The 23,687-nt window shown below is 33.2% G+C and overlaps 3 protein-coding genes across 4 annotated transcripts; all 3 read right to left on the bottom strand.

Annotated features, from left to right (window-relative positions):
• Positions 1 to 342: 342 nt before the first annotated feature.
• Positions 343 to 1,915, bottom strand: LOC133690641 (hevamine-A-like). The gene has a single exon (XM_062110877.1). The coding sequence runs from the start codon at positions 1,436 to 1,438 to the stop codon at positions 551 to 553; it is 888 nt and encodes a 295-aa protein (XP_061966861.1). The 5' UTR covers positions 1,439 to 1,915; the 3' UTR covers positions 343 to 550.
• Positions 1,916 to 2,358: 443 nt separating this feature from the next.
• On the bottom strand, positions 2,359 to 10,012 carry LOC133691420 (E3 ubiquitin-protein ligase PRT1). The gene is made up of 7 exons (XM_062111915.1): positions 9,782 to 10,012; positions 9,497 to 9,525; positions 9,218 to 9,397; positions 7,800 to 8,174; positions 7,485 to 7,685; positions 5,759 to 5,880; positions 2,359 to 3,118 (listed from the first exon to the last, which is right to left on the bottom strand). The coding sequence occupies exons 1-7, from the start codon at positions 9,907 to 9,909 to the stop codon at positions 2,744 to 2,746; spliced, it is 1,410 nt and encodes a 469-aa protein (XP_061967899.1). The 5' UTR covers positions 9,910 to 10,012; the 3' UTR covers positions 2,359 to 2,743.
• A 2,548-nt stretch (positions 10,013 to 12,560) lies between these two features.
• LOC133691247 (transcriptional corepressor LEUNIG_HOMOLOG-like) lies at positions 12,561 to 20,540 on the bottom strand. 2 transcript variants are annotated; one of them, XM_062111673.1, is made up of 18 exons: positions 20,314 to 20,540; positions 20,079 to 20,148; positions 19,910 to 20,007; positions 19,530 to 19,639; positions 19,136 to 19,428; positions 18,960 to 19,032; positions 18,737 to 18,848; positions 18,103 to 18,155; positions 17,735 to 18,001; positions 17,065 to 17,130; positions 16,648 to 16,908; positions 14,893 to 15,031; positions 14,695 to 14,804; positions 14,389 to 14,538; positions 14,065 to 14,220; positions 13,821 to 13,937; positions 13,511 to 13,708; positions 12,561 to 13,069 (listed from the first exon to the last, which is right to left on the bottom strand). In XM_062111673.1, exons 2-18 carry the CDS (start codon positions 20,111 to 20,113, stop codon positions 12,926 to 12,928), a joined length of 2,382 nt encoding a protein of 793 aa, XP_061967657.1. In that variant the 5' UTR covers positions 20,114 to 20,148; positions 20,314 to 20,540; the 3' UTR covers positions 12,561 to 12,925. The 2 variants fall into 2 exon arrangements, with proteins under 2 accessions (XP_061967657.1, XP_061967658.1); XM_062111674.1 differs by lacking the exons at positions 20,079 to 20,148; positions 20,314 to 20,540 and having other exon boundaries at positions 19,914 to 20,007.
• Positions 20,541 to 23,687: the final 3,147 nt, after the last annotated feature.

Below are 23,687 nucleotides of genomic sequence, written 5' to 3'. Positions count from 1 at the left end.
TTAATTTCTACTATGAAAATTATATTTCTTCTTATTAACAACTTTTTTATTTATTTATTTATGAGTTCATATATTTCTTAGAATAATTATTTTTTTTCACATTAGAAATTGAATTGAAATCATGCTCGCAACATGAATAAAATATTTTTGTTTATAAATTAAAAAAAATCACAATCTTTTAAAATACATCTATAACATTAACATATTTATTTTTTATATTAAGAATTAACTTGGAATTCTATGTTGGACGTGAAGTGGGTGATAAAAGTAGGCAGGACCTATTTTTAATGGCCCTTCTAGAGGCCTTAGGAGCTGCAATTGTTCTCTCTTGACTGAGATAGCTGGGTGATGGTGCCATCACTGATATATGTTCTGACTGGTTTGCTTTGCTTGTTGAGTTTCCATTTCTTAAAAGAGAGATAAAATAAAATCTGAAAAGGGAAAAGAGACATGTAACAAAAACATAAAATCTGCCTATACATGAGAGGCAATTTATGCAGATATATAACTGGTATTAGATATATATGTGAAGAGATCAACTTTTGTTTTTTCAGACGCGGCTCTTAATTGATTTACTATAGCCAGTTTGATCATCATAGAACTTGGACCACAGCATAACACCACCATATTTTGCAGAGCCCTTGATTGCTGGAAGCACTATGGAAGTAAGGTCAGCTACAGGAACGAAGCCACTTCCAGCTGCATCAGGAGCAGCAGGCAATCCCAGGAAGATTTTTTGAGCTGGGATGCTTGAAATCCATTGCTTCCATGCATCTTCAAGATTGGCAATATCCCCGGAGAATTGGCAAGGAGGGTTGTTGTAGAATTGAACCCAGACGTAGTCAAAGAGACCTGTCTGCAGTGCATTTCCTACCCAAGCATCAGGAAATGGGCACTGAGGAGCTGCAGTTAGGTGCACCTTTTTACCTTGCTTGCTATAAGCTGAAAGGAACCTGGCAAGATCATCCCAGTGCTGGTTTGTCCCTCCTTCAATATCGAAGTCAATTCCATCAAGAACAGCTGGGCCGAGCGGGCGAGATGAAGAATTTCCTCCCAAGAAGTTATTCCAAAGATAGGTCGCCACTTGCTTTGCATCCTCCTTTGAGGTGAGGTAGTAGCTCCCAGCTCCTCCTCCAATAGAGAGCATCACCTTGATGCCTTTGGCTTGACATGATTTTATGTCAGGGCTTAATTTTGTGCAGCCATTGCTGTATGGATCGCAATGACCGGCGAGATTAATCATCGGAGTCTGACCATTTCCAAAAGTTGGGAGGAACGCTAGGATTACATAGTCGTAGTTTCCGGTGGCGCAAGTCTCCGCCAAGGTTCCCTCATTGCCGTTCTGACCCCAGTAAACCGCTATTCCACCAGCTTCGGAACCCACCACCAGTACAAGAATTGCAAGAAGAGCAAGAGAAATTGAGAGCTTGAAAGCCATTTCAACCAAAGTCTATCAGAGCTGGCACTCTCCCCCCAAGTTTGTACAGAACTATGATTTTCTTGTGTCTAGCGATGATGATTCAAACATGCTTTTTTATAGTGCCCAGTAATGGAAAGTTACAATCTTATTATGTTGAAGATTTCGTGGCTGATGGTTCCCTTCGTTAGACCTCCTTTTTATTTTATCTGAATTATTATAAATCCCCTTAATTTAAACGTACATGGGATGCTATCAATGAGACAACTATCCTGTTCTGTTCTGTCCTGTCCTGTCTCGGCAGTCCTCGATCGGCTTATGTCGCCTCCTCTCTTGTCTTAATCTCGGTAATGTTTTCCTACCAACTTTGAATGGATTTCACAACCTGAACCCTCTACTCTAATGAATCAAATCTTAATTACTCGTGGATATTTTACAACATCAGCAGGAAATCAATAATATCCGAACATCAAAAAATTATCACAAAGAAATTAAGACGGTTGAATGAATGTCTGGTAAAAAATAAATATTATTTAACTGATTAATTTTTTAAATGCAGAATATGATTTTACTAGCTTCCACTTAAAAAACAAATATGCTTATTTTATTTAAAATACAAAAACAATTTTTTAAATCTTAACTATAAAAAAACCAGTGATGCATATTAGGGTACTGATCAAATTACATTAAAATCAGAGTCTGGAAAAAAAAACCTATTAATTTTCCTTTTTTTATGTTTAATTTTTTTTTTTTAAAAAAATTTGGTTAACACAGCTTGTCGGTTTTATAACCATGCTCCTGACATAAATATATCTGAAAAATATACATTCAAGGAAAAATCACCTTGCATAAAAGCATAGCCCACCTACTTTCTCCAGGGACAGGGTTTTTGAGCCCCTTGGCACATGATTCTCATTTTCCATTCACAAAAACAACCGACAGCACTGCTTATATAAATTTATTATACAAAAGAGCAGCAATATACAGTGTGTTTATCAAGGAAAGCAAATAGATGCGAGCACTGCTGATTCATAACTCTTGCACAAGCAGACGATTTTTACACTATGATACATGATATACAACCGCCAATGGCGGTTAAAATTGGGAGATGGTTCTGATATAAAGTGAATTATCACAAGTGCAGTGAGAACAAAACTCCATCAGATCTTTGTGATTCGCAAGGAAATAGACTAGAAATGCATTGCACCGAGCAATGGGAGTTTTTTTCCTCTTATTTTCTCTCGCTTTTTAGGGGGTTTGATCTGAGGCAACTAATACATAGATAATCCCACCAAATCAAGCAATATATGCTCAAGGTAAAACATTTTACCTGGTTGTTTGGGTCTCGTTTTCATCCTCTGCACTATCAGGGTGGGTCACAGCACTAGCCAAACTGTTCCTGCTACTGTCTTGAGCATCGCCAGACAAAATGGGAGCAGGGGATTCATTTTCAGAAATTCCTGAAGCATCATCGTGGTTGGCAAAAGCAGAAGCACTATCCAACTGTCCAGTCGCCAACCTCAACATTATATTATGAATAATATTTGACTTTACAAGCTCAAACTTGTGTTCCGAGGTATGCTGCTGATTGAACCGTCCAGGTCGCTTGGAGCAAGTATTGTAGCAGTCTCCACAGAGATCAAAACCTATTTCCTCAACACAATCTTTGCACTTGTATCTATCCCCAACTATTGGATATACCTGGACAGCATAGATTTCATGAAGTATTATTGAGTTCCAAAGTTCAAATCAAACTGTTTATAAATTCATATACCCCATCTTCTACTTGTTTTCATTTTTTTCAATTTTCAACAGGCAAAACCAATATCTGAAGTGTCCCGTCCTCGAAAGATCTCAAATTGTAACTAAATTTGAAACAAATAATCAAGGGACACAACACGTACACCTAGAGGCACTTGAAGGTTTGGACTAGAAAGAAACAGAGACAATCTTGCAAAGAGGAGGGCAGGGGAACGCCCAATTATTGGTCAGAGTGTCCTAGCCTATAAGCAAATTGTTTGATTTGATTTAGTCCAGCCGTTAGTTTTCATAGGGTTCTGTCCATGAGGATTCAGAATTTTCACACGAGTCATGTCTTGTCATTATTAAAAATAATAAGATTGTTAATAAAAGAGTTTTAATAATAATAATAATAGGAAAAACTAAACTACCATCAATTCTTCCACGCCTTGTTAGCTTTTGAACAAAATTCTACAGTCACAATCCAAATTCATCCAATATTTTCAAACCTTTCAAGACCAAAATAAAAATCCTTCAAAAAGGAAAAAAAAAAGAAAAAAGGACAAACAAACCAAGTTGCATAGAGAAGATCGATATAGAGGAAGAGCATGCTTGCAAACTCTTCAAAAATTAAAACATTGAAACCAAAAAGGAATATTCAGAACTTAGGGCTCGTTTGTGTTGTAGAAAAATGGAAAACATTTTCTTGAAAAATAAGTTATTTTTCACAGTTTAGATGTATCAAGAAAAATATTTTACTATAAAATAAGTTATTTCCTTTCTTAAATTTTTAATGATGATAATAAGATGAGAAAAATTGACATGGTTGTGATAAAGATAATGGTGGTGGTGATAGTTATGAACATAATATTTGTGATACTAATACTATGAATGATGCCACTGGTGGTTTTAGTGATGATGATGACAATTAGTAATAAAATGATGATTACTTCAATAATAATAATAAGGTGGTGACATTAATGATGGTGGTGGTGGTTGTTACAGTAGTAGAGGGCTATGGTGGTAATATACTAGTAATAAGATGATGGTGGTGATGCTGGGGTTATGAAGGAACAATAATAAAATGTGGTGGTTGTGACAAGGGGAGGGGGTGGTAAATATCATGAGTTAATAGTACTGAGAAAATTATTTGTCCGTCCTTCCTAAGGTTAAAATATTTTCCTCCAAATTGGTGCTTTCAGGGATTGACTAGAAAATATTTTTCATACGTTTGTTTCACACTGAAAAAATGAGAGAGAACATTCTCCTACAAAATATTTTCTGAACTTAGAATATTTTTTGCAAAACAAACATATTTTTAATAATACTAGATGTATTGAGCAAGAGATGTTGAGAAATAAAGAGATTTGCAGAGGGTGCTGATGAATAGGGCAAGCACACAAGAACCCTAATCACAGAAACATTAAACCCGCTTCAAAGCAAAGTGAACGTGAAATTACACTTTGCTCATGAATAGGGACTAAACTTGGCGCAACCTAACATGAATAGAACAAAAAAAAAATCAGAAACATTTCCTAATTCTACTAAGAGATAGCCTAGTCTTAAATTCTCAAACCCCCATTCCAAATCCCTTTTACCATCAGAAACCTACGAAAGAACAACACTAAATCTTCCATGGTGGATGAAGTAACAGAAGCTTTTGAAAGCAGTGGTAGCTAGAGTTGCTGGTGGCAGCGTTTTCGTCTCAAGCTAGTTATTATTGATGATACATGGTGGATGTTGTTGTTGTCTAATGCTGCGGCAGAGGTTGTTGGCTGGTAACATAGTAGAGGTTGCTGATGGTGTGGTGGTGGTTAGTGGTAATTGGCGGATAAGTAACTGTTTCTTGTACTGGGTTTTGGCTAGTGGTAATTAGCATAGTAGAGGTAGGTGACTTGGTTGATTGAGGAGAAATAGAAAATAAGGATAGAAAGCTTTTTGCAGATGGATTGCATTAGGGAGTGATACAAGGAGGGAGAGATGAGTGGAAAAATAAAAATAAAATTTTTTTTATGGGTCCACTATTACATATGTGACTGCACTGCAAGTATTTTTTTTTTTTGGATGGAAATCTTGATTCATTTGCAGTGGAATAAATTAAACCAAACAATTTGTTCAGGGACTGAAGGCTCAAAATCTTTTGTTTGCGGGCTAATGACACTTTCAACCAATAGTTCAGGAGGGTTCCATACAATCTCACCTACTATACTAATATTAACTTCACAAAACAAAGAGGTTTAGCATATAGTTCACATCAAGTGATATGAATCGGGGTGCGAGAATAAAAGAACTGCAAAGACATGCCAATCCTGCCAATATTATCTGACATCCAACATAAACACAACTTGTATCACTATCATGTACTGGTTCAGAATGTGCAACCCCACCTTTTGCACATTTCAAACAAAAGAAAATGGAAGGCAAGCATCACAATGTCTAAACCAAATGTCAACATAGGTAACCCGTTATTCTACTTATTGCAAAGACACAATTCAACCAAAAATCATGAAACAACCACAAGTTGTGAGACATCTTGGGAATGATTTGTCATAATAGTTAAGAAATCAATCCAAAGGGAAGGAATAAAGGAATAGAAATTACCCCACAAGAATCGCAACCAGCTCCAACATGAACCTTCGATTGAGGGTCAGCCCGCCATGATAATTTCTCTCTTGCGGTCACTGAAGATGATTGAAAACTCTTTTCACTAGCCTTAGTAGAACCTGGAAGTGGATAGTTTAATGGTAACTAGTGGTATCTCAAACTATAAAAAGACATTTGTGATGCAAGAAATATTGTAAACGATGTCTTTATCATAATATTGGTCGAGCTGGATTTTTATTTTTTTTTACCAATTCTTTATGACATTTTGATGTTTTATAAGAAAAAAAAAGCAACTCAGATGTTATTTAACAGAAAAATGGAAGGAAATGGCGTAAGGGGCGTAAAAGAAAGCATGCTATAGTTTAGGGGTTCAAATAAAAAAATAATTTAGGAGTCAATCAAAACTACCTAAAGTTTAGGGGGTGTTAGTACAGATTAGCCTTATATTTTAGATAGAAATCTAAAACAAAAGAAATAAGGTCAAACACCTTCCCACGAAGGTACATTATCTAAAGGGAATGCACTGTCCCACCCTCCCAATGTTGTCAATACTGTTCTGGATTTGTTATTGGTTGGAAATTTTTCTATACCTGACATCTCAGCGTTTTGTTCCATGGTCCTAATGGAAAAAACAATGAAAGTTGTATTCTAGGAGAAACAAATTAAAGCCCAAATATCCAAAGTTAAATTTCCATAAAACAAAATCTCAAACATCAAAGAATAAATTAGAAGATTAAAATCATTACTACATGCTAAATGTCCGAAAGAAAATTAACTTAAAAACTAAATTAGTCCAATAGAAACAAAGAGACAATATCTCAAAAAAAAATAAAAAATTCAAGCAGAATATTAAATCATATGTCATTTACACAGGAGAAAATTATAAATGAGTCCACAGTTTTGCAAAATTAATTGAATAGTTCCCCTAGTTTTAAAACTAATTGACCAGTCCCTGTGTTTTTAAATCTATTTGTAACCTGATCCTTTTCGCCCGCTTAATTTTTTTTTTCAATTTTTTTTAAGAAATACAAAAAGATATATAAAAAAGAAATAGATAATACGAAATGATGAGAAAAAAAATTATTTGGAACAAAAAAAATATTAAAATGGTCAAAGCTAGACAAAGGGTTAATTAATTATTTTTCAAACTAGGACTATTTAATCCAATTTATGAAAAATAAAAGGACTAATTTATAATTTACATTTCAGATAAAAGCAATGATCTTGATCTTGTGGTGATTCCCAAGGAAATTAGGGATTGGTTGTTTTAACTGAGAAAAACCCAAAAATTAGGGATTGTTAGAAAATTAGAGGTTTGGTGTTTTAACTTGGAAAAGTCCAAAACGTCCATGCAAAAATGTGGAATGAAATGGTACTAACCAGTATAGCCAGGCTGGTATCTAACCAAGAAATCCAAGATGGATGAGATTTAAATTGAGATGGTATTGGCCGGCCAGAAAGAAACAACATTGACAGCACTGCTCCCTTCCTGTTTATGCACTTTTCTTGAACTGATGACTTCATCATTGATTTTCCTTAACTTGATTAGGTTTAAATAAAATATGTACGAGGCTTCCCTACATGAATTTTAACAACCTAACTAGTCGAACAATGAGACATCTAATCCAAATATGAACAACAGAAGATAAGGGCATATTATCAGAGTTGTAAATTGAGCAGTTAGCATGGTTGGGGAAGGAAGGGATCAAGCAGTGAGACATACAAGTGATTGGGTGCTGAAACTTGACAGGCACTTGTTTGGCCTGAACAGCTTCTATTCTCATGGCATATTCTGTAGGGAAGTATTCCTCTAGAAAATGATCAAACTCCAAACACACTTTTGGAAAACCCCTTGGATGCAAACTCTGACAAACTTGGCATGTAAGCATCTCATTCACTGGACCAATGCAAGTTTCACAATACACTGAAACAATTTAAGAGAAAAAAAGGATCAGTCATGAAAAAACTTTCCAGGTGGATAGGCAATGGTATAGCCAACTATCAGTAGTCCGTCTAAAGTTGAAGTGAAAAAGGATACCATGGCCACAATTAAGAACCACTGGATGAAAGAGAAGCTGTTTGCATGTGCTGCATTGTACATCAGCAATTGAAACCTGCTTGCAATTTCTGTTTGACTTATCTTCAGGCAAATGGTTTTCTTCAACACTGTCAGGTTTGATCATGCAGCAATTTTCATCACAAGCTTTGTTTGGAATAGACATAGTGGGAGCTTGAATCATGGAAACAGACTTAACAGACTCTATTTGTTGTGTACTTGCACAAAATTCCCCATTCCTGAAGAAGCAACTGTCTAGTGCATGCTTTCGATCCCTTGGATGATGATGTTTTAGATCACTGTTGCATTCTTTATAGCCAAATTGTGGTGAGAAGAAGCCCATTTCCATCTCTTCCTCTGAAAAAACATGAACAGTAAGAAATGTAAAAAAATTAGAATTTACGAACACTACATGATTAAAATGGACATTTTAATACCATTAGTAAAATAACCTAACTACCACTATGCACCTGAGAGCTTTGCAGGCCAGAGTATGATAATAAGACTAGATTCAAAACAAGCCTAACAAAACTTCTGAACATTAAATGCATTATCAGTTAAGTGATACATAATGTGGGTGGTGATTGGATGTACCTATGTTGTAAACAGTTAAAAAGCAAGAAAAGGAAAGGAAATCTTGAATCTTTATAAAATAGCACAAAACTTCATTGATTGATGACAAAAAAAAAAGTAGCTTTGGCGTTCTGTCATTCTGTGTGTGGGAGAAGATGGTTCTCATATCACTGAAGATATTTACCTATAGTTTAATTAATGATTTAAGCAAGGTTACAAGCAAAACAATATAATGGTTTCACCCAAGTGTCTTTCTGGAGTATTTTTCACTGGAAAAGTGTGTATCATTTCTGCCAAACTAAATTCTCAAAATAAAAAAATAAACAAAAATAAAAAAATTGACCATCCTATTTCTCATATTAGTAAAAAATCACTTCACAGGTTCTGCTTATCAACGCTGCCCCTTTGGACAACAATTAAGAACAAGTGCCCATTTAACAAGAAGTTTTAAAAAAAATGCACAAATGAATCCCATGCTTCAGACAAAAACAAAGCTCAGGTAATTTCATGAATTACTGTTCAATAGCACTTTAACTATACCAGCCAATTAACAAAGCTGGCATCTTCAACATATGTCCTTGTTCTTCAATAGATTTTGTTTTAGCATGGAATTGCTCCAGACTCCTTCCATGACATTTGTAAAATGTACAATCAAAAGGCAAAAATCTAACAAATATCAGACCTTGATCTCGTCAGTGTAATAATAAAGCGCGAGAGGAGCAGGAGTCTTTCTCAGCTCGTGTTTCTACGTTCCATTATCACACCAAGCAATTTAAAAAGTTCGCAGGTGAAAAAAAAAAGCACTCCAAAAACAAGGAGATGCTGACCTAGAGTTTCCTCTTCCCTCCTCGTATACACCATAGGATACAACTTGAAGAGCAAGAAGTGCAGCATCTGACAAATGGTTGGAAAGTGATTATATGGATGCCTGCAAATTGGACAATTAGACTCCCTCAGACCACTCATAGATTTGTGAACACACCAGAAACAGGAAATGTGGCCGCAAGCTGCAATGAAACAATAATAATAAAAAAAAACAGAGAATTAGATCATATTTTAATAATCAAAATAATAACATATTTGCTAAAAAAAAATTAATGCCTTACAGAGCACAATGGGTTTGTATAGAAGATCCCTGAGACCAAACCAGTAGTAAATTAGAATTAGTTCTTAATCACTCTATAAACAAACAACTAACACTAACAATAGCTGAAGAAATTCTTGAATCCTTGCCATATATTCAGCAAGAAAATTTTGTTTTAAAAGGATTGAAAACGGCTAATGGATAAATTATTATTATCCATGTGTACAGCGAAGAACTCATGACAGTATCAATCAGTAGGCACGGATTATACAAAACCAGATCCGAGAGAGAGAGAGAGAGAGCTTACAGGCAAACGGAACAACGAAAGGAATCGGAGAATTCCTCCTCAAGATCAGCGTCGACGAGGAAGTGATGATCTTTTCCGGTCACTGCGAAATTCTTGACGGCGTCGTCAATCACTTTACCTCTTCCCATTTCTTTCGGTTTGGGATCTACTACACGCACCAATCGGGACAGATATTCGAGGTGGTTCTGTGGTGAACTGCCCGAATGGATGGATGGATGGATGGATGGCCATGGCTTGGCTACGTGGCTTTTACATTACAATTCACACATGCATTAATTCTTTATTTTTTTATTTTACTTTACTCATTTTTTTTATTTACGTGAGGTGTCCGGATCAGTTTGCGCGCACCACGACTATTCTTCACGCCCCACTGGACATTCTGTAAGCCCAGGGGCAGATTAGGCACCACGGGGGTGACAGACATGTACATACAGGGTCGAATTCAAAATGAAAACAAAACAAGTCACACGATTAACCATAGCAGCTAGGCCCTCAAGTGCTACTTTACCCCTTTTGAACTTGCGCGTGGTTTGTCGATCCACCTGCAACTATCCCTTCATTAGCATGTAATATTATATAAAGTTGAATTAAATATACAATTGTCTGCTATGGGTTAAATAAATAAAAAAACTGAACATAAAAAACATAGGCACTGCTAACATTTTTCATTTATAAGTAAAATTTTAACAATTAATTAATTAAATTTTATTCTGCTTAGAGATTAATTAGTAATATTTTATTAATTATTCTATGGGATCTATTTTTAAAAAATTAATAAAAAAATATATAAAAAAATCATAGATAAAAATATTCTTATTACTTTTAATACTTTTTATTTATATATATTTTTCTTTAAATTTAATTGTATTAAATAATTAATAAAATATCACAAATTATTTTATATATACCATAAAATTTTCCCGTTAATCCTTGCTTTGTCGTTGATAGGATCGAATTCTTTTTTAATGTCAAAATATGAATGTGCATGGTTCCCAATATATTTTTGACATGAAAAAAATCTTCAATGTGAATAAAAATATTGTTTATTTATTTAATTAAATAAATTAAAAATTATATGTAGCAATAAATATAATTTTTTTTGTTAATGTTAATTAAAAACGAAATTAAAAAGTTAAAGATTTAAATATATATTAAACATGGATTATGAAAAAAAATACAGAAGTATAAAAATATTTTATTAAAACAATATTACAAAATTAATATAAATTTTAAAAAATAACATACGCTAAAACCAAAACTTGGCTTTTTACTATAATAATAAATAGTAAAACACCTTTTCACTTTAGCACTTAAAATTTCTCAGGATTTTTTTAAAAAAATTTAAACTTATTTTTTTAAAAAAAATTCATCATCTAACATTGAATTTACTTACTACATGGCTTCATAATATGTTTCAATTATTTTCTAAATAACTATTATGATCTCATGATCTAGATCACGAGGTTAACTATGTAGACTCAGATTATTTTTTAATTATTTTTTAATTTCATCTTTCAATATTGGATTAATTGTAATTTGAATTTTATAATTTTTTTTTGTTCACTTTCTATCAAGTTATTTTGATCTTTTGACTCGGGTTTTGTGGGTTAACCCGAGTCCACTCAATCATTTATTTTATCTTTTTTTTCAATTTAATTCTTTAAAAATAGATTGATTGAAATTTGAGATTTATAGTTGTTTTTTTTTGTTTTATACGTGGTTATCAAGATCTTATTATACAGGTCGTGAGTTACGCTAGTTGACTCAGTTTTATTTTTGTCTTTTTTTTGTTGATTATTTTTAGTTTTATCATTCAATATTATGTTGATTGAAAATTAGATTTTATAATTTATTTCGGCTTGCATTCAATAAGATTTTCATAGTCCCATGACTCGGGTCATAAGTTTGATCGGTTGACTCAGGTGGTTTTTTGTGTTTTTTTTATTTAATTTCATCATTTAATATTAAGTTGATTGAAAATTATGTTTCATAATTTATTTTTATTTTGATTTGCTTTTTATAAGGTTATCATTATCCATGACCCATATTTGACAAATTAACTCAATTAATTTTTTTAATTAAATATTATTTTTAATATTATTATTTAATATTAGATTAATTAAAAAATTAATTTAAAAATTTTTTATTTATTTTTTATAAAATTATCAAAGTCTCTTAACCTAAATAACATATTTAATAAGTTATTCCTGGATTTAATATGTTGTCATTCCTATATAACTTTTGTTATTTTTTTTTTTGGCTAAAAATACGTGGACAATACTAAAATTAATCTTACCCGCAACATAAGAAGTGAAATGATCTAGTGTTATAATCTATGTTTATGTTTGTCAACCTCTTAACATGACAGACAATTTCTGGAAACTACCACTCTCATCTCCCACGATAACTGTACTATCTATCGTTCCTGTTATGGATGGTCTTCGGTAGTGTTTGTTTTTATAATCTAACATGCTTTTTAAAATATTTTTTATATAAAAAATATTAAATTAATATTTTTAAAATATTTTAGTTATTTTAATGTGATTATTTTAATATATTTTAAAAACACTACATACCATAATATACGACAAACACGACAGTGCAGAACCATGAATTTTAAAATAATAAATAATAATAAATAAATACTTTACGTATATTATTTTGCTTCTAGCAACTTGCATTTTATATTTGGCTGAGAAAACCTAGAAAACTTCTCTTACTGGTATAATAACGAACCGCTATCTTAAGATAAAAAATAATAATAAATAAACACTTTACGTATATTAATTTGCTTCTAGCAACTTGCCTTTTTTTTTTTTATTCCTGGCTGACAAAACTCGAAAACCTTCATTTATAATCAGACGCTACCTATTTATGTATTCATTAAGCTATGAATAAAACATTTCTCGGGATTTTTTTTTCCTAGAACTATTTTCTTAGGTTTACTAGCTTAATTACTTGCTTCGTGCTCTATTACTTTTAACGATGAAAAAAACCATCCTATAAGCAACACTTATATGCTGTGTAGCAGTTGAAAAGAAGAAAATTATACAAGTAATCTAACCACCATGTGACTGCTAGCTTTAGGATCTACATGTAAGTGAGAGCAGCACCAACTGATCACCATACGGCCACATTCTGGATTTATTTCCATAACTTGACAGTGCTGTCATGGCTTGCAGAAGCAACCATCCCAGTGACAGGTGACTGCGCCAGGGCTGCGATTATGTTCTCATGCCCCGGGATTGTCATGCTCTTATTCTCGGCCATGTTCCATAGCTCCAGCAACTGCAGCCACATTTGAAAAAACAATTGCAGTATGTCAAGAAATCCGGCAAAGATAGGAGCAAGATAAGCTGAATTCATTGCTATGCTTGGAATGTAATTGATATTGCTGGAAAAAATAGAGTTTGATCTCATGTACAAGGAAAACCCTAGCTATAAAGAAATTCAGCACTGGACTGGTTTCAGATATAATGTTAGGAGGAAGGACTACAGGCTCATTCCTGAAACATTTAGAAAAGGCCTGAAATTAGCCTCGCTGGTGTGAAGCGGAAATATCAACAAGAATTGTCACCATCTATTTGTGTACTAACATCACTAATACCATGAACTAATGTCTTAACCATGGAATGACAGGTGATATCTACAATAAAATCAACAGCCAGTCATCAGAAAGGTTCATCCATTATTGTCTGTAGTATGATTCTATAAAGGAATGCGACTTACTGAGATTCCTCCGATAACCAAGAGAGTGGAGTAACTTGGATGGAAAACACAAGAATGAAACTGGTTCCCATTGGAGCTGAGCTCTTGAATGCACTCCCCTGAGGCCATCGACCAAATCTTCACCAAGTTCTGACTAACCGAAGCCAAATTTTCTCCATTTGAATCCCAGCATATGTAGTTTACCATTTCAGAGTGCCCCTGGAAATAATAGGAGTGGATAGTTATGTACTTGAATAATGAAATTATTTTTGAAAAATAACGCGTGGACATTTAAATTACCAACTACAGCATATTTCTTTATGTGCGATACCTGGAATGAGTGAATCTGTCTATCAGTTTCGACATCAAAGATGGTCACCGCTTTTTCTGATGCTGCAGCTAGTAGACGTCCAACTCTAGGTTGAAATCTCACTTGTGCATTGCCTCCCTAAGTGAAAGTTTTTTTTATTTGCTTTCAATCATTAGTAGGAAGGTTATACTGAAAGAGAATCAAGTGCAGCTTAACAATGAAAGAAAGAAATACTTAGCAAAGAACATTAAAAAATATAGTGAACCTTAGAGACACGAACACTTGTGAATGGATTGATGTTCCAATAACGAATCTCGTTGTCATAGTCACTAAAACAGAAAAGATCAGTTTTCTTGGGGTGGAAGTCTAGAGACATGATAGGTGAACTATGCCCTGTATACTCATGCAAACAATAGCTCGGCTGCAACGAAAACTCAAATGAATAAACCATTTTCAACAATAAGATATATTTTAAGATTGCTTAAACAACAAGACATGGAAACACAGAAATACAAAGATTATTGCTGCACCCCGCACCTAACAGACTTTGATGCACATCCCAATCACAAGAAGAGGAAAAGATACTCACATTGTTTGCATCCCATAATCGCACAGATTTATCAACTGAAGATGTAGCCAACTGAGACGAATTTGGCCTAAAACGAACATCTGTGATGACTGATTTATGCTCTTCAGTGGTGTTCTCTGTTTGCAGGTTATCCATGTTCCACAGGACAACCTGATACGCGCAACACAAAGTAAGCATATCTCAGTATTCATTATTTTGGGTAATATAAAGAAAAGATGTCCATATTTATGCTAATGGGATAGAACATCATCCAGTAAATAGCTTTCTCAAATATGGATTTATTATTAACAGTAACATGCACCATACCTTCTTGTCATGTCCAGCACTGGCCAGCAACTTTCCATCTGAAGAAAAATGACAGCAAGTGACCTTGCTATTTCTTGTCCGTATGCAGCCAACCTCACCAAAAGTAAAACCTGAAATGAAGAAAGTGGCCAACAATGAAATAAGAAACCAGTCATTCTCAACTCAGGAAAGACGTAAAGATGTCCATACGCAGCCAACCTTTAGAAGACTCCTTTTGGTTCTCACTGAGACTTTGCTTTACTGTTCCATACAAGTCCCTTCCATCTCCATCGGATGCAAGAAACTGTTCCATACTATCATCTAGAGCAGCAATATCTCCAAAACGATCCATGTCTTCCTGCACCAAGAAATGACTTCCTCAAATGCATCGTCACATTTTAGTTTATACAACTCCTGAGATTCATGGTGGTGTACATTACTGAAGGGTACTGTTTCTTAACAACTACGTTGACTGGAAACTAAATCTAAAAGTGCCATTTTGATCCAGAATTTATTTTCAGGGGAGTCAAATTCAATACAGTGATTTCATGTAAAGGAAAATAATGTCACAAAAATCGATAAGTATTTCACATTAATGAAAATAACATAAAGAAATTCACAAAAATCATTAACTTTTCTTTCACACATATTACTATTTAATTATTCCTTGTGAAAAATTATACTTTTATAAATATATTCTGAACTAAATATCAAAATTACTTATAATATCTGATAATTCCTTATTTCTATTAATTTTAACTAAATAAAATTGGGTTTAGATAAAATTTCTCTCTCTCTCTCACACACACACACACACTTGAGAGTTGAGAGTGGACATTCTTTTACAATGAAAGCATGCGAATGGTATTTGTCCTCCTATTTACTAAGAAAACATAAAAGAAAGAAATAACAAGGAAAAAAAATTGAAGACATCATTTACTGGGAAAAAAAGCAGCTATCTCTCAAGTAATGATTAAAGCTAATTTTTTATGTTTCAGTTAATAATTCCATGATTTACAAATTTAACTTACTATGGTAGTAGTCATATTTAGATATATTTTTGCTTACCATTATGGTGATCTCCTTTTTTCTTTTTTATCATGAGACAATACACCTAATTAATGGTTAATTATGGCTCCCATCAAATGTACTAAGGCTAGTTTAATAAATTGGTTAACCCCACTCGCATTTCAAGGAGTTTGTGGACAACAAATTCGGAGTAGAGTACAGCAAGGAAAAGGCATGTTAATTGGGATAGACTTCCAAATTTAGACTTTTACTTCCATTACTTTGTTAGGGGATTGACAGGGGCAGTGTGGGCAGGGCGGAGCTAGGGTTCTTGGTTAAGGGGTGCAAAAATAAAACACTATTTCAATAGGCATTTTTACACAAAATAGTGTTACTCTAATATGTATTACTGGATTTAAACAAAGTTATCATTTCAAAACTGAATTGAAAAACACAAAATATTCCATTTAAATGATTATTTCATAAATAATTATTCTAAACAAAGCTATTCTTTAGGACATATGACAAGGAGGGATCCATGACAAGAAAAAAGGGGAAAGTCCTAGGACTATTAAGGGCCGTTGTGAATTTTCTTGAAAAAAAAAACTTTGGGGGGCGATCTTCTCTTGTAATCCTTCCTTTTCACCCAAAAAAAAAACCTTCTCTTATGTGTAAGCCTACCCTTAATTTTGGTAGGTGCCCACATCTTCTCTTGTAATCCTTCCTTTTCACCCAAAAAAAAAACCTTCTCTTATGTGTAAGCCTCCCCTTAATTTTGGTAGGTGCCCACATTGCCACCATTGTAAACCTACCAGTAAATAATGTTGATACACTACACGACTACGAGGCATCTCATTCATTGTTAAAATAGTAGAAACTTTGAGCTCAAAATGAAGATACCAATGCCGAATACGCGTCTGCTGCATATTTCCCTAATTATTAGCTGTGAAATGTAAAAATATATACCAGTATATTGGAAGATGATGCAAGACTTCCTGTCCCTTCTGGACCATACATCATCAAGCTTTTTGGCACACTTTTAGCATGCTGAAAACTACTGGTTCTTTTTGGCACACTTTTAGCATGCTGAAAACTACTGGTTGTTGGCATTCCATCACCAGGGGTATGAGTTGATGGAGGAGAGTTGGGTGATGGACCCACTGTATTTCCCGTACAGGTGCTGTTAGCAGGTCCAGAAGAGGAGTGTTGCTTCCTTTTCCTGTTAGTCTGCAGCCAGCAATTAGACTATAAATAAGATAATACAAACTTCAATGGTTAGAAAAGCATATAATTGAAGGAGGTATTGTACAGTTATAAATAGCACTTATAGTTATAAATTTGATGATACAGGGAGCTTTGTAACTAATTCTGAACAACTACAACCTGCTGCTGCTGCTGCAATTGGTCCTGCTGTTGAGACGAAGGGTGCTGCATCTGGGTCATCTTCATCTGTCAGAACACCAGCAAATACACAATGGTAAGGTATTTAGAAATGACAGAAGATTAACGAGTCTTGAATCACTGTTGTTAGGACAAGAGACAATAGGAAGGTATTTAGAACTGACAGGAGATTAATGAGTCTTGAATCACTGTTGTTAGGAAAAAGGGTTGTGAGCGTCGATTACAGTTATATAAAATATTTTAGGATACATTTAAATGGGGCGGAAATTCAAAAGGACATCTTTGTAAGACTCGGACTCACTATGCTGGCATGATTATACAAAAAATATCCATTGCAACACATTTTTTGCATACAGTTCCACAGTCAAACAGTGGTGATGTTACTTTCATGAACTTCTATTAGAAAAGAGTCCAGATATTGTGCAAACTCCTTGCCAAAGCACCCAAAGAGAGAGAGAGAGAAATCAGAGAGAGACCCCTCCTCTTGAGACCTTAGAATATCAAAACCATGTTTTCATAAGTTTCAAAAGCATCATCTTCTGAAATAAAAGCAGGATAAACATTCAATGGCTGAGTTTTATTTGATATATTTAACATCAGGAGAAGCATTATTTTTGTTGGACAGTCTCCTCATCTTAGAAGACATTTAAACCTTTGGTGAACTTGATTGAACTGGAGAACATATAGACCCATCATTTCTCGTGGATTGGCCATCTTTTGCGTTCAAGCTACTCCTAGGCAACTGACTTAGCCTTCGTGGATCCAAGTCTCCATAGTTAGCTGAATTTCCAAGGTTGCTTTGTGCTTGAGCCTGTGCCAAGACCTGCTGTTGTTGTGAAGCCAAAAGAAACTGATTTTGAGTCTGCAGATTAGGCTTCTGCATTTGTCCACCCAAACTTGGCCGTAAATGCTCGATTCCCTGTAGGATTTGGTGTGCTATAAGTTCCAGGACCCAGAAATACATACACAAATAAAAGGATGAATTGAATATCCAGCACAGGAAAACAAAAGAAAACTTACAGTTAGTGGCCAGCCCTTCAATGGAGGAAGACCAGTAACACCTTGATTTAGTCCTGAGTAAAGGAAGTAAAGGTAATCCATTTTAAGTAATGCAATAGCAATCTTTCCAGTTTGCTCAATAGTTATTTCATCTAAAGTTTTGAATGACCTTTATCAGAGCACATAACTTATTCAACATGTATTTCAGGACATCTTTTTTTTCTCTCTTTAATTTTTTTTTTTTGGGTGGGGTGCTATGATAGCACAGTAGGTGTGGTCCGCTCCCATCTATTTGTCAAACTGGTAAGCATTATTCAATCTAGGCCCACAAGGGGACACACAATAATAGTTTTACCAAGCTTGCACACCTGAAGGAAGGTATGATATTTCATGTGTTAAAACAAATAAATTAAACATTTAAGCTTCTACATCCAATGTTTCTAGAGATCCTGAGACATTTCAAATTAGGCATGTTGTGAAGCATCTTCAATTTCTAGCCATATAGGTCTTAAGTTCACTCCACCATGCCCCAGAAGCTTACAATATGATGAGATGAAAGATAATTGGCAAAAGAAAAAAACATGAATGCAAACGTGAATTGTACTTGCAATAACAAGGACAAAAGTTTTATATGAAAATCTCTTCTTGAAATTACCTGCTCCACCTAGACCAGACTTTGATTGCAAAATTGCTTGTCCATAGATGGATGAGGGATCCATAGGCAAACTTTTCTGAGTTGGGCCCAAATTAATCTCACTTTTGATGTCCTGAAAATTCAACATGTTAACAGGTAATGCATGGTAGAATGGAAATACTTGAAAGGAACAAGAAATTTGAGTAGCAAAAATGTAAGTGAAGGGTCAAGTCCAAGCAATTACAGTTATCAGTGGAGTTCGAGCCTGGATTTGCTGCAAAGCCGACATGTTCCCAGAATTACCCTGTGCTAGCTGGCTGAATCAGCAAGGACAAGAGAAATCCATTACCCACCTGAACCTTGTCAAGTGATTGTAAAATTAGAGATGAAATTCGCATTTAAAAATAGAAGGACATTTACCCTTGTTGAACAGTTGGTGATTTAAGCAGGGACAGCCTATTGGCATCAATTAGAGCTGGTGATGTCTCAGAGTCCATAGAGTGAGGGTGTTTCATACGTTCTTCATACATTTTCATAGCCAATACACTGGCTGATGGCTGCCCCATCATCCCTTCAGGGTTCATAGCATTTAGAGAACTAGAAAGAGCTGGATGACTAGGATCCCTTCGCTGCATCTGAGCATTGTGACGCTGCATGAGTTGCAATTGCTGCATTTGCATCTGTTGTTGCTCCCTTGTCTTACTTTGTTGTGCCTGTTTTTGATGGAAAGTTACATTCAGGTTAGTTGTTACATCTTCCCCACCCTTCAAAAAAAACCATTCAAATTACTCTAACTTGAACAACATGAAGGCACCTCTATATATGCCGCAGCAGCGTCAGAATGTTTTTCATTGGTCCTTGCTATAAAAATATCCCAGAAGACAGACCACCATTCAAACAGAAATCCTCCAGGTGCATCAATTGCTACAAAAAAAACACTCAAATACCTTGTACAACCTCTGCTTAAGCATACCGTTCAGTCTACTTCAAGTTACAAGAAGTTCAAAAAACCGGCAGAGCAAGATAAATTACGCAAATACAACAGCCATAGCACATACCGCGCGGTGCAATTTTTGCATTTTAAAAACAAAATAAGAATCAGTCAACAACAAAACAGCATATTGTTCTTTGAGGGTATATAAAGTATCAACAATTTGTTAAAATTACTGCAATTAATTAGCTAAACAACATTACCTACTGGATCAGTGGCAACCTTCCCTTCCGCCATAAAAGCTTTCGCAGAATTATGCAATTTTCTCTTCAGCAAATAATCATGAATATATACATCAAGCCTATACCAACAAAATAACATATATCAGCAAAAAAAAAAACAAAAAACAAATACTTATAAACCATCACATACATCTTATCTGCTTCCCAGTTACTCTGCTGCGCCATGTCTCTTCAATAAAACAACCGATCACTACTCCTTTCTGCAAGAATAGAATCGTTGCTTCAAATTCAATGCATCACAACTTGTTACAGGAAAAAACGAAGTTTGACACATAATCTTTGCCTTAATTTCCTAAAACAGAAAAATTAGATTAACCTAAAAGACTACGCAAACACAAAACCTAGCAAGACACATAGAGAAGAACCTGGAGATTCTGCACCGAATTTTGCTAGCAACCAAACAGACCTAATCCACACTTCCTTGAGCTCAAAATTTGAACAGCTACAAGAACCATCTCACAAGATCTCCGCACGAAAATCCTTAAATTCAAAGCAAAATTAACCAAAAACAAAAAAACCTCAATCACTAGAGAGAAAATATCGGTGCCTGGATTTTCTTTTTTGAGTGCAACTGAAGTAGACCGGCTTGCTCTAGTGAAATTCTCTGCATAATAAAGTTAGATGGTAGTTAGCCGGAATTTGTCCTTATATTATTTGGTGAGTATCTAGTATATCCCTATATTTTTAATTGTATATATTATGTCCTTATTTAATCAATTTTTTTATCTAAATTGACAAAATTATAATTTTATTCCAAAACTTCCCTTGAAATATTATATTTTAAAAAATAAATATTTTAAAATTACTCATCCAATTAACCTGGGTTTGTCCTTATTTATATAATTTAGTGATATATATATATATATATATATATATATAATTGTATCTATTATGTCCTTATTTAATAAATTTTTTATTGATAAAATTGTATTTTTTATTCTAAAATTACCCTTAAAGTATTATATAAAATTTTTTAAAAAATAAATTTTTAAAAAATTAATCAGTCAATTAACTTGAATTTGTCCTTATATAATTTATTGAGTATCTAACATACACTTGTATTTTTAATTATATCTATTATACCCTTATTTAAAAAACAAAAGGTTTCAAAATTGCCCTTAAGATATTATATAAAAATTTCTTAAAATATTTTAAAAAATAAAAAATTTCAAAACTAATTGGCCAATTAACTTGAATTTGTCCTTGTATAATTTAGTGAATATCTTGTCTTTATTATTTAGACAATTTTTTTTATCTAATTGACAAAATTATACTTTTATTTCAAGATTTCCCTTAAATATTATATAAAAAATTCTCAAAATATTTTAGAAATAAAAATTACTTGGCCATTGAGTTTTAAAAATATAAAAAATTCAATATTTTTGTGAAAAAATAAAATTATATTCTTGTATGTCTAAAGAAAATATTAAAAATAAAAAAATACAATTATATTAATATGGATAGAAAAAACTTGAGAAAAGTATATTGGAAAATTCTATATTGTTTAAGAGTATAATAGGTATAATTAAAAATACAGGGACTTATACTGAATATAGAAGAATTAGAGGACTGAACCGGGCAAACAGAGAGAAAGAAGCTTGTTATTAAAATATAAGAAGATTCCAGCCAGCTTACTTGGTCCCATGCGATATTTTTATTTTTATAGGTTTGGAGTTAGCCTCGGGTTGGGGAACAGTTCGGTAATTGATGGGCTTTCAGGTTTGGAACGCAATTACGGCGCCGGTTGACTGGATATGGGTCGACCAGGTTGTCGTGTGAACGGTGAAGAAAAACAGATCAGGCACACGCGCAATTTGTGGGCTGGCAGTTAGGTGATGTGACTTACGGATGTTTTGGAAATGCAGGAATTATTGTTTTTTAAAATATTTTTTATTTAAAAAATTATTAAATTATTTTTATTTTTAAAAATTATTTTTAATATTAATATATTAAAATTATCAAAAATCATTAATTTAAAATAAAAATAATATATAATTTTTTAAAAAATATTTTTAAAACATAAAAATAAATAACTTTGAGGGAGAGATATGTGTAGCTTTATAACATTTTTTTTAGGTTTTTAATACAGTTTGAAAACTAGGATAAATTATGTTTTATAAAATATAATTATTTAAAAATAATTTTTATATATATTTTTAGAATATTGAGATATGAGAATGTGAAAAATAAATTTTAAAAAATAAAAAAATATTATTTTAATATATTTTTAAATATAAAACATTAAAAAAAAACACTATACTATCTAATACTGCCTTTCTGGTAATGCTTCTGTGCTCTGCCGCTACATGGGCACTCGCGTAGAGCGCAAGTTATGTCAGGTGGGGTCCTTGCATTGATTTGGATCATACGGATATCGTTAAAGAAAAGCTGTGTAAATCGTGCATACATAAAATCATGGTTCTGATGAAAACAGAAAAACGATGATGATGGCGCCATTGTTTCTATTCAAAAAGCATGTATACTCCAAAAATGTATCCGTATCTGTATTGAACAAGTATCATATACGAATGTGTTGGGTATGGTATCGAGGGGATATGATAAAAAAATAAAATTAGTTGAAGATTTACAGGTGAATTGCTCGTGATTTATAAGTTTAATTTTTACATGAACTACCCTCCCTTTGATATATTAGCTAGAAAATAAGGTATAATTGAAACAATTATATATACAAGTACTTATTAAACACGATTTTTAAAATATAAAAACATGTGAAGGGTGTAACTTAATTGATCAGATTCTAAATTTGTTCCCTGGAGATCTCTAAATCGAGTCTCACAAACCTCAGAGTCAGAACCACTAGAAGCTTACATGATCGCTAACTTCAAAGCCCGTGAGATTAGTCGAGGTGCGCACAAGCTAACCCGGACACCTATGTTAATCTAAAAAAAAAAAGAACATGTGAGCTATTTATTCTATTTGGAATAAGAAGCATTTTCTACATCATATAACTTTTTTGTTCGGGGTTATTTGTTTTTGCGTTTTAAAAGTATTTTTAAAATTTTATGTTTTTTTTTAAATTAATATTTTTTGATGTTTTCCAATAATTTTGATGTGGTGATATCATAAATAATTTTTAAAAAATAAAAAAATATTATTTTAATGTATTTCCAAACAAAAAATACTTTGAAAAACAACTGTTATTATATTTCCAAACACCCTTTTAATAGAAAAAATAAACAAAATGACATATTGGAGAAATATCTTTTATTAAGAAATTAATTTATACAATTAGATATATAAGAATAGATTAAAAACTCACTCGTTATACAAGGACGAACCAAGCTATTTTCTCTTATATTGTTTTTTTTTTCTAAAATAGACCCAAATATTTATTTTTTATGAAAATGAGAATTAATGCAATCTTATGATACATTATGTCATAATATTTCACGAAAAAAGTTATTAGAAATCAAAACTTAAGCAACAAAATTTATTTGACTTTTATTACAAGAAGTGACAATTTTTTTATTATTAAAAACTATTTATTATCTTCATGTTAGGCAAGTCAATTATGAAGATCATCGTAAGATACCTCGTAGTCGATACATAAGATATCTCACAATAACAAACTTGAAAATCATGTCACCGTCTCATAACCTTGAATATCATGCTACGACTACATAGCATCTTTGAAAATTATAAAGCATTTGTATATTTAAAGTTATGTTATAATTTTAAATTCAAACTCCCCACGCCTACACATGTAGATAATTATTTT

This window comes from Populus nigra, chromosome 4 (assembly GCF_951802175.1).
Source record: "Populus nigra chromosome 4, ddPopNigr1.1, whole genome shotgun sequence".
NCBI lineage: Eukaryota > Viridiplantae > Streptophyta > Magnoliopsida > Malpighiales > Salicaceae > Populus > Populus nigra.
Note: the sequence above shows the minus strand (reverse complement) of the source record. Positions and strands in the feature narration are given on the sequence as shown.

Excerpts from the sequence above, each read along its gene's own strand:
- LOC133690641 (XM_062110877.1), bottom strand. The coding sequence starts at position 1,438 with ATGGCTTTCAAGCTCTCAATTTCTCTTGCTCTTCTTGCAATTCTTGTA.
- LOC133691420 (XM_062111915.1), bottom strand. The coding sequence starts at position 9,909 with ATGGGAAGAGGTAAAGTGATTGACGACGCCGTCAAGAATTTCGCAGTG. Across the intron at positions 9,526-9,781 it reads TTTCGTTGTTCCGTTTGCCT|GGATCTTCTATACAAACCCA; the intron begins GTAAGCTCTCTC and ends GTTTGGTCTCAG. Across the intron at positions 8,175-9,217 it reads GAGGGAAGAGGAAACTCTAG|AGGAAGAGATGGAAATGGGC; the intron begins GTCAGCATCTCC and ends ATGTTTTTTCAG.
- LOC133691247 (XM_062111673.1), bottom strand. The coding sequence starts at position 20,113 with ATGGCGCAGCAGAGTAACTGGGAAGCAGATAAGAT. Across the intron at positions 20,008-20,078 it reads AACTGGGAAGCAGATAAGAT|GCTTGATGTATATATTCATG; the intron begins GTATGTGATGGT and ends TTGTTGGTATAG. Across the intron at positions 13,938-14,064 it reads CAAGTGTTCGTGTCTCTAAG|GGAGGCAATGCACAAGTGAG; the intron begins GTTCACTATATT and ends ACTTTCACTTAG.